Below are 10,864 nucleotides of genomic sequence, written 5' to 3'. Positions count from 1 at the left end.
CACACACACACACACACACACACACACACACACACACACACACACACACACACACACACACACACACACCCAATCATAATAAGCAAATATTACTATTATCCCCTGTAAGAGTTAACTGGTCTGTCAACTTTATTAGCTTGGGAACAACTTAGGGCAAGGATGAGCACAGCAAGCCAAGGTACCAGGTTGTTTTATTTTTTAAACTAAAACCTCAGTGCTCAGGTTTAATTGCGGTGTCGCCACTTGGCGACAAATAAGTGTATTTTGGGCTGCAGTGTGGGTCAATCTCTAAAAGGTTCACCATTACTGTCTCAGGGTATCAGTGCAACTTTGGGTGTGGTATCTGTTCCCTAGCCCCATCCTCTCAAGCACTGTTCCTCTGCTCTGCTTAACAAAGCAGCTTTGTTCTGCCACCCCATTCCACCTGGATGTTCCTGCTTTGGAGCTATCTGACCATGAACTGAATTCTCCTGAAATCATGAACCAAATTAAACCTCTCTCCTTTTAAGTTGTGGGTGTTATGCAGTGTATCCCAGCAACAGGCACGCAGACCAATACATCCCTCAACTCACAGATGCAAGAGTGTGGCAGAACCACACACAGGTGAAATGGCAGAGCTGGGAGGCGGCACAGGCAGCCTTCCTTCCGAGCTTGCACTGTTAGCTACCACAGTACACTGTGTTCGGATAAAAGCCTTCGGAGTGAGGAAGTAAAGCCTAGTTTGCTAGGACTTCAACACCACGCTGTTTACTTCACTCCACCACGTTATCTGCCCCGTCCTTTTCCCTCCACTCTTGCTCAGCTACCTGCTCCCTACTCCAGCGACAGTGAACATTTTAGAAATTGAGTGCGGGGCAGGGGATTTGGCTCCGTGGTGCGGTGCTGCTGCCTGCCTCGCAAGCACAAGGTCCTGAGTTTGATCCCTGATGCAAAGTGCTAACACTGCAGTTAAACCCGAATGCTGAGGGTTTAGTTTAGAAAAAACTCATACATTAACATGTTTAATCTTAAAAGAAAAACTCAATAACATGCATGCCATAGGCTCGCCACCACTGCCCTACACTGTTATCAACGATAATTACAACTGGCTTCAAACCCACCTCAACTTCTAGTCCTCACAACTTTAGCCAAAACCAGCTCTCTGGGTCCCTCCTCTTAGTAACCTCTGACCACTCTGGCAGCTCCTGCCTCCCTGCTCGCCCATGCTTGTTACTTCTCCTTTCCTGTCCATTCTCTCCCACTAGCAGAGTCAAATTCCACATTTTACTCATTTTATTCCTTCTTTTTCCCTTTTCTTCTTCATCAAACTCGGCAAAAGCACATGAGGTTTAAACAGAACTCTCCAATTAGCCCGTACCTATTGCTAAGGTAGCCGGCATGACCACACCGCACGCTGGCTACTCTCCCTTGGTACATCCGCCATGTGCCCCTGGATGAGTATTTTACACTTTCTCAACTCCCCTTCCTTCACCTGTGCTCTTAAGTGATCTTGCTGGTATTTACTGAAACACAGACAAACAGTCGGACGTCTATGTCCATGAGGCCCCCCACACTGCCCACGGCACAGTACCCATCTTCTCCCCTCTCTGGTCCTCAGCGAAGGCCAGCCAGGCCCCTTCAGGAGGACACTGATCCTGCCGTCACTGCCACCTCTTCCTTACGCTGCCCCAGGAATCTGCACTGCTTTCTCTTATATCATTAGTTCTTCCCTATTATTTTTTTTTGTACCAGGGATTGAACTTGGGCCCTTGTCCTTGCGAGGCAGGCAGCAGAACCACTGAAACAAATTCCCAGCCTCCAGTTCCTCCCTTTATGAAGAATCACTCCCACTAACATATAAAACTCTTGTCTCAAACAAAAAACAAAGAAAGTAACATGAAACAACCAAAGGCCAGGGACGTAGCTCTAATGGAGAGCCCGAGAGACCCAGGCTTACAAAAGAACAAACACAAAAACAAACTGCTTGACATCAATTCCCTTCAGATGTTGCCCTCCTTTCTTTCTATCCCTTTAAAGCAAACTTCTCTCAAGTTTCTGTACACCACGTTTCTATCCCCCACCCAACCTTGCGCTTACATTTTAAATACTTTGATTTAGCTTTCTGGTAGCTGAACGTAATACCCAACATCCACGACTTGGAGAAGTTTAGTTGGATTCAGTAATCCTTCCTGGCGGCCAGGCAGCTGAGGGGAAAGGCAGGAACCACACAAGACCCCAGAGCTCATTTCCACAGCCTCCCCAGTGAGGCACCGCTGGTTTCCTAGGCTTATCTGAGAGCCCCAGTGTCCTCTCGCATCTGCTTCACTCAGGCTTTTACTCTTTTTACTACACTGAAACTGCTCTCCACGTATCCACGGCCTCTGTGGCTAAATCGAAGGGTCAACGACTCAGTCCTCAGCTCCCTTGATCTCTCAACAGCATGCGTTCCAGCTAAACATTCCGTCCTCCCACAGTATTTCTGCCCTTGCCTGTACACCACTTCAACTTGGGTCCTACCATCCTGCCCCTCCATTTTTACCGCTTTCCCACCTCGCAGAGGTTCTAGGGCCGTCTGGGAACTGCTTCACCTCCTAGATATTCACTTATCCGGGCTTCTGGCTTGGAACACAAGCACATGAAACGTACACCGTGTACATAGCTCTGCCATTCGTCTCAAGAACCATACATGGACCTATGCCTCCCTCCCAGCTCCTCCAGTCAGGATTCCCCGGAGACGGCCTGGAACAGCAGCAGACTGCATTTTTAATGGGGATCTTCCAGAAAAGTATGGAACGCTTCACGAATGTGTGTGCCGTCCCTGCGCAGGGGCCATGCTAATCTCTTTATCGCTCCAGTTTTGCTCTATGTGCTGCCGAAGTGAGCATGTCACCATGTCATTTTTTTGGGGGGGGTATGGGGATGGAACTCAGGTTCGCTTTGCACCTGCAAAGCAGGGGGCGGAACCACTGAGCTAAATCCCTGGACCCAACCATGTAATTTATGAATCTTTTTTTGGTACTGGGGATCGAACGCGAGACCTTACACTTTCAAGGCAGGCGGCGGAACCACTGAGCTAAATCCCCAGCCCTTTCAACCATGTAATTTTTAATTGTCATGGTAGTGACACCCATCCATGACCCCAGAACTCTGGGAGGCTACAGAAAGAGGAGTGCAAGTTTGAGTCCAGCGTAGGAACTTAGAGACCACTCTGAGAAAAAGAGATAGGGAAGTCACTCACTATCAGTTCAACCTCCAGTAGGGCCAAAACAAGACAAAGCAAGCCCTACAAACTCTCAGCTACAACTTCAAAACATATCAACGGGCTGCATGTAGCTCAGCGGTGGGGTACTGCCTAATAAGCGGGAGGCCTTGGGTTTGAAGCCCAGCACCGGGAGAAAGCAGGCCAGATCCCGCATGTGTACTGCGACCACCCTGGATGGGGCTTTTCCTACAGGGAGTGCAACAGGCGCGAGACAAGACTCCCAGCTCCCATCTGTGCTCCCGCGGCAGCCCGCCTGACTGAGCCCCTGGCGCTCCCCGCTGATCTCCACCAGCCCTGCGAGCTCTGGGCACAGCTGGCGCACAACTGCAAGGCGTTCACACTGCGGCGGTCTAGGCCTGGAAGGCTCTCCTCCCCAGACAGCCTCGGGGCCAGCGCTTCTCTTTCCTGTCTCTACTCCATGTCACCGCCGTCACGGGACCCTTAGTACCCTTTCTAGGGTTCCAGCTTCAAACCTAACCTTTCCTGTACAATATTTTATCTTTTTTTGAGAACACCTAAATAAGTAAACCTACATGCATGTGCACGTGAGCATGCACACACATGTACAAGCATGTGCACGTGCACCCCGCCCCAAAGCGTTTACGATTTTACTGTCTCCCTTGCTAGAAAGTAACCTCTCAGAGGGCGGAGATGCACATATTTGTACAAGGCTGTACTATCAGTGTGAGAACAATGTCTGGGCAGAGGTAAGATCACTTCAGTCCCGCTGCACTGGGAAGGGGGACTTTAATCCAAAACTAATTTACAAAACAGAAGAAAGAAAATCTGAAGTTACTTGACTTTCACAGACTCGAAGTTTATAGTTGAAGGGAAGGAGAAAAGAGGTAATGAAGAGTTTTGGGATTTGACTAATCAGATAAAAGTTTATCAACAGTTTTAAAGTAAAACCCTGAATCTTCTGCTGCCTGCTTCACAAGAGTGAGGACCTGAGTTCCATCCCTGGTACCAAACCAAACCAAACAAAACACCAAAAAAACCCCTCCAAAACAACAACCCCCCCATGAATATTACTTTACTGTACAAGCAAACAATAAAATTTGACAAGGAACAAACTACAAATCATCTTTACAATTTCCCCCTAATTTTAGTGTGTTACAAAAATCTAAGCTTAGAATGGTGGCGCAAGCCTGTCATCCCAGCACTCAGGAGGTTGAGGCAGGAGGATCACTGTGAGTTTATGGCCAGCCTAAACTGTATAGCTAGACCCTGTCTCAAAAGAAAAAACAAACCAAAAACCAAAAAACAAACAAACAAACCAAAAAAACCCAAAACCCAAAACAAAACAAGCTGGGTGTGGTGGCACAAGCCTGTAATTCCAGCACTCAGGAGGCTGAGGCAGGAGGATCGCTGTGAGTTTGAGACCAGTCTGGCCTACATAGGGAGTTCCAGGGCAGTCTCAGCTACAGAGTGAGACCCTGTCTCAAAAAGCCAAAAAAACAAAACAAACTCCAAAAAACAAAACAAAACAACCCCTATGTGCCACACAGAGACCTACAGTGGGTTTCGCAGTGGCATTTTCATGCACGCGTGTAGCACACTCTGACCACACCCCCAGCAGTCCCTCCCGCCCTCCCCCTCTTACCGATAATCCTCAAGTCTTATTTTTGTCTAGATTCCCCACAGCACAAATTAACAGAACTGAGCTGTAATCATATCTGACCCCCCTTTCAAGGCAATATTCTTCCTCCCCCATTTCCCTATTCGGGTGCTAGTAGGGACTGAACCCAGTGCCTTCACACTGAGCTACATTGCCAGCCCTTTGTATAATCAGCTTTTACATGTTGAGAAAGGGTCTCGTTAAGTCACTACACTGTCCAGGATGAGCTTGAACTTGTGATCTTCCTGTCTCAGCCTCTCACATGCAGGGTTACAGGTGTGTGCAACCAGGCCTGGCAGTAATATTTTCTTAATGTATACAAGGAATCTATATTAAAAGATACACACGGCTAGCCGGGCGTGGTGGTGGCGCACACCTGTAATCCCAGCACTCGGGAGGCTGAGGCAGGAGGATCTCTGTGAGTTCAGACCAGCTTGGGCTACATAGTGAGTTCCAGGTGAGTCTCAACTACACAGTGAGACCCTGTCTCAAAACAAAAAACAAACAAAAAACCCAACAAAAGATACACGGGGGATTACTACTCTCGTAATTTAGAAATTAAAATTAATGACAAAAAGGAAAACAAAGTGGTCTCCATGTTTAAAAGGAATGCCTTCTATTTACTAAAAACAAATGAAATGGAACACTTAAAAAAGGGCAACGGAGTCATATGTCTTGGTTTGTGGTCACATAAAAAAGAGGTGAACTGCAGAGTGCAGGTAGGAAGCGGGAAAGAAGTGTCAAGGGAGAACACTCTGTGACTGAACTCACCGGAAACTGGCCTCATGATGTCCACTGGCTCTACTTCCTCTTTCACTCTGATCTCAGGTACAGGGGGGCCTAGGACAGAAGCCAGGCTGCCACTCCCGGTGGCCGTTGGTGGTGGTGCAGCTGCAATAGTCGAGACGGGTGGCGGGATGGGGCCTGCTCCCGGGATGGTGGAGAGAGCACCGGCTGGCTGGGAGGGGGGACTAGCTGCAGCAATCACGGCTGGAGTGGCTGGAGGCGGCTGCTGGGCAGTGGGAGGGGCGGCAATGGCAGGTTGGTCATTATTTTGACTGGATACGGTCTCCATGGACACAGGGACCGGAGTGGCCATAGACACGTGGATTTCAGACTTGGGTTTGGCACTGAAACATAAAAGCAAAGCACATAAATCACCTTAGCCTGCAACACCCCGAAGGATGGGTATCTGCCTTTCTCTCTGTACACCATGCAGCACAACTGACACTGCTTTGGTTTTAAACTTGGCAGGGACTTTCAAAGGTAATTCAGATGTTTTTTATTTATGATGCTGGGTAACGAACCTAGGACCTTGTGCATGCTAAGGACAGCTCTATCTCTGAGAAACACATCTAGCCTGAATTCATATATATTTTTAAAAACATCCTATGTACTCCTATCCTGTCATGTTACTATAAGCAGTAATTCAATTAACTTAGAAAATAACATTTTAAGGAACTCATTCAAAGTCACATCATTGTACAAGCACCACCAATTTTCATGAATGCATTATTTCCTCCAGAATTCTTTACTATATATGCCGTCTTTGTAGTTTTTTCCTTTTAAGCTAGTTATTTTCATACATAGTTTCTTATGACCTATTTCTTATAGATGAGAAAAGTCATACAAGTGGCAAAGTTTCAAAGAATACAAGGAATAAAAATAATGTGTGCCCTAGTTTTGCAATTTTATAAGGATTTATTAAGTTCTCTAAGGTACAGTATTCATAAAAATTATTTTTAGTAGTAAAACACTTCACTAAATAGACATAATGCTTTACTTTTATTACTGCTGCCAAAAATGAGGTATTCAAAACCAACACATTCCTCAAGTTGAAGTCTAAAATTAAACATCCACAGGAAAAGAAATGATCAACCTAGACTTCATGTTGAATGTAAAAATCTACTCAAAATGAATCACAGATCTAAATATTAAAAAACATTATAGCTGGGTGCAGTGGCACACTCACTCCTGTAATCCTAAAACTCAGGACACTGAGGCAGGAGTGCCACAAGTTCAAGGCCAGCCTGGACTACCCAGTGAGACTTTGTCTCAAAAACAAAACAAAACAAAAAAACCAAAAAAACCCCAAACATTTTTAGAAGAAAATACAAAAGAAAATGTAGGGGCCGGGGATTTAGCTCAGTGGTTCGGTGGCCTGCCTTACAAGCACAAGGACCCGAGTTCAATCCCTGGTACCAAAAAACAAAACAAAACAAAAAAAAAAAACAAAAAACAAAAAACCAAAAAAAAGAAAATGTAGGATTGGGTGAAGAGTTCTTAGAATTATTAAAAAATATAATTGATAAAAAATGATATATACGGGCCAGGGATTTAGCTCTATGGCAGCACTGCCTGCCTCGCAAGCACAAGGTCCAGAGTTCGACTCCCAGTATCAGAAAAAAAGGATCAGTTTGCTGGCGCATGGTGGCACACATCTGTAATCCCAGCACTTGGGAGGCTGAGGCAGGATTGCTGTGAGCTCAAGGCCAGCCGGAACTAATAGCAAGTCGCTGTCTCAAAAACCAAAACCACCCTTGCAAGTCCAAGGACCCAAGTTAGATCACCGGTACAAAAAACAAAAGCAAACAACAAGAAAAAAAAACCCAAACCCAAACCCAAACCAAACAGAAAAGATAAATTTGGCTTTACCAAAATTTAAAAAACTTTTGCTTTGCTAAAGACCGTTACAAGAAACTGAAAAACAATCACCGATGGGAAGGAAATGTTAGGATGTCACGTGTAAGGACAGGGAGCTAGTAACATAAGGGCAGACACTGTGTGCTTCCAATTCCAAGAGGTTCCCAGAGTGGCCAAATTCACAGAATGCAGGAGCAGTGGAGGGCAAGGGCTAGAGACACAGGAGGAAGGAGAATGAGTACTGAGTGGGTACTAAGTTTCAGTTTGTGAAGATAAAAAATCTACAGATCTGTTATACAGCAGTATGAATACATTTTACACTAAAGTTCATTTAAAAAAGTATCAGAAATAGAAGAAAAAAATGGAAACAGACTTCTGGGAGGATGGCAGAGTGGTGAGCAGCACAGAAAGAGCTTCTCCAAGCTTTGGTGTTCCGACACTAGAATACAGCAGAGAGGAGGAAGAGGAGGCGGTAAGTAGGTTCCCCAGACCCAGGAGGGATCTGAGCAGAGAAGTGACGTCTGCAAGGAGAGTGGAGAGAGTGACGCACGGAGAGGAGGGAGGCAGCACGCAGTGCTCTCCCAGAGCCGGGTACTCCGCACAGGAAAGGTGGGCCAACACTGCAGATGCACAGCGACTACTGACGACCCCAGAGTCCTCCACGGGAGCAGTGGATCAGGTGTTCAGACCTTACCCGCGAGAGGGTGACTGGCACGTACCATCTTGGAGAGAGGCATACAAAGCTGAGAACTCAGAACAGCTTTGGGCAGGCTCCATTTAGTGGCTTCTGGTGCCTCGCTATGGGTACTGAGTTCAAGTCAGCAGGAGTTCAGGGAGAAGAGTTCAAACCAGCAGGAGACACAGACTGTTGTAGGCTCAAAACATCTGGTTCCTGCCTCATAGCCAGAAACCAGTCTGAACTTCTGAGGAACTCAAGGGGCAGGCTGGCTGGGATTATCCACTACCCCACCGTGAAGCTGCAGCTAGCTTGCTGGGATTAATTAATTTGGCTCTGGACTCTTGTTTGTGCACACTAACAGTGGCGGCAGAGATACACCTTGGACTGGGACATTTCTGGGTTTTTTCGGTTTTTTGAGACAGGGTCTAGTTCACTATGTAGTTGAGACTGACCTGGAACTCACTATGTAGCCCAGGCTGGTCTCAAATTCATTGTAATACTCCTGCCTCAGCCTCTGGAGTGCTGGAATGACAGGCGTGGGCCACCAAGCCCAGCTCCTTTTCTCTTTCCCACCTGTCTTCACCACTTTCCTAAAGTTTACCTTCCAGCCTTATATCTGACCTCTTCCTCTTTTGTTTTTTACTTCCTAATCCCATTTATTTAGTTTATTGGTACATTTTAGGTATACAATTACATTCATCATTGGGATCTTGTACCTTTATATGACTTATCTTGGTTCTTTTATTTTTTTTTGTTACTGGAGATCAAACTCAAGACTGCACTTGGGAGGCAGTTGGCGGAATCACTGAGCTTAAATCCCTGGCCCTACCTTGGTTCTTATTTTCCCCCATTCCCCAGCCCTCCACCCCCCCACCCTTCCCTGTTTACAAAGACTTTGTTTCCATGTTTTTCCTTTCACATATTTTCTTTCCCTTTTCCCTTTCCCCTACCCTTCCCACTTCCTCTGCTCCTTTAGCCCTTTTCTTCCTATTACACAATATCAATTATACATATTGATCCTTATTTACACTTTTAGTTTTTCACACCAGAGAAACTGTTTGGTATTTATACATGTGTGTCTTATTAATTTCACTTAAGAGTATGGCTTCAATGTGCACCCACATAGCTATAAATGTCTCTAGTTTCTCATTCTTTATGGCTGAGTAGTACTCCATTTTATTAAAAAAAAAAAAAACCAACACATCTTTTAAATCCAGTCTCCAGTTGACAGGCAATTGTGCTGTTTCCAAATTTTAGCTATTACAAACTGTGCCGCTACAAACATGGTCCTCTAAGGGTAAAAATCCATATTAAGGGCTGCAATTTGTTATTTCCAGTTTGTTATTCTCCTAACAGTTTATTTCCTGTATTTGATGTTATTGTTCCTGTTGATTGTACTACTTTAGCCAAGGTGACAAAATTGTGCCAATGAGTTGTTCTTCCTGGTATAACAAGATTCAGATTGTGTAAAGGTCGTAAAAACAAAAACAAAAACAAAAACAAAAACTTACAGGCCAGTGCCAAAGAAGTGGCAGCTGGGCCAACTAGGCAGAAACTTCTCTTCCCTAATAAATAGGAGACATAAGAACCTACAACAGACTCAAAACCCAAAAGCCAGCTGCACCTGGAAGGCACTCCTGAGAAGTGGTCATTTCCTAAGGATTGTGAATAATAGTAATAAAGCTACTTGCCAAAAGCAATTTAGAAGCATCAAATCAGGAATTAAACTTAAAAAAAAATGGGAAGAGATTTACACAAGATGCAACCCCCACAGACTTCCAGCTCACCAAAGGCAAACCCAGGGGGCAATGAGGTGGAATAAACCAAAAGCCACCCACTTGGACTCTCTGAAGTGGTAACTGCAAAAGTAACAAAGCAGATGAACAAGGCTTTAGAAAAAAAATTAATGCAGAAATAATTTCCCAGATAACTACAGAGATGGTGACCAGAAGAAAAGTTACAGATAAGAAAATAGAGGATGGGCTGGGGTTTAGATCAGTGGTGCCACCATCTGAAGTGGCATCCCTGGTGCCAGAAGAAAAAAAAAAAAAGAGGAGCTCAGGAATGTGATGGAAGCCACGCACACCCAGTGTAGGAAAGAAATGGAATCTGTGAAACAGATTCAAACAGATATCCAAGACATTAAAAACTCCACTGAAAGTATGAGCCAATGTGAGGACAGACTATCAGATGTAGAAGACAGGATGCGATCAGTGATCAGGAAAAGAGAGCTTTCTTAAAAATAGCAAGGGACCATGAGAAATCAATGTAGCTGTTAGATGATGCAAAGAACATAAGATTGACTGAAGTCAACGAAAAAGCAGGAAACAGCACAAATGACATAAACTTCTCAGAATGGAAGAAATTTTTCAAAACAGGGAAAATTAATTTGACATACAGATAAGTGACACATACAGGACTCCAATTACACATGATCAAAAAAAAATCTTCCCAAAGGTATGTAATAGTCAAGATTCCAGAAATTCAATACAAGGTTAGAATATTAAAAGCTGTTAAACCGAGTGTGGTGGGGCACACCTGTGATCCCCAGCACTCAGAAGGCTGAGGCAAGAGGATCACTGTGAGTTCGAGACCAGCCTGGGCTACATAGTGAGTTCCAGGTCAGTCTCAACTATGTAGTGAGACCCTGTCTCAAAGAGAAAAGAAAAGAAAAAAAAAAAAA

General features: G+C 45.0%; 1 protein-coding gene, 1 long non-coding RNA gene and 1 other non-coding gene across 8 annotated transcripts in view; 1 reads left to right on the top strand and 2 right to left on the bottom strand.

Moving 5' to 3' along the window:
* LOC104871630 overlaps nucleotides 1–4,441 on the top strand; it is an 8,197-nt gene extending 3,756 nt beyond the window's left edge. Inside the window, exon 3 of the long non-coding RNA XR_782925.3 lies at nucleotides 3,434–4,441. This is a non-coding gene — a long non-coding RNA (uncharacterized LOC104871630). The remainder of the gene's footprint in view (nucleotides 1–3,433) is intronic.
* Nucleotides 1–10,864, bottom strand: part of Sap130 (Sin3A associated protein 130) — an 80,472-nt gene that overhangs the window by 7,343 nt on the left and 62,265 nt on the right. For all 6 annotated transcript variants that reach the window (XM_010637635.3, XM_019209518.2, XM_019209516.2 and 3 more), the window contains one exon: nucleotides 5,631–5,989. In XM_010637635.3, the coding sequence (XP_010635937.1) occupies nucleotides 5,631–5,989 (359 nt within the window). The remainder of the gene's footprint in view (nucleotides 1–5,630; nucleotides 5,990–10,864) is intronic.
* On the bottom strand, nucleotides 2,761–2,864 carry LOC117283712. Its single transcript, XR_004514743.1, has one exon. It is a non-coding gene; the product is annotated as a U6 spliceosomal RNA (small nuclear RNA).

Source organism: Fukomys damarensis, unplaced genomic scaffold, assembly GCF_012274545.1.
Source record: "Fukomys damarensis isolate Sample0158 unplaced genomic scaffold, DMR_v1.0_HiC HiC_scaffold_29, whole genome shotgun sequence".
Classification (NCBI taxonomy): domain Eukaryota; kingdom Metazoa; phylum Chordata; class Mammalia; order Rodentia; family Bathyergidae; genus Fukomys; species Fukomys damarensis.
Note: the sequence above shows the minus strand (reverse complement) of the source record. Positions and strands in the feature narration are given on the sequence as shown.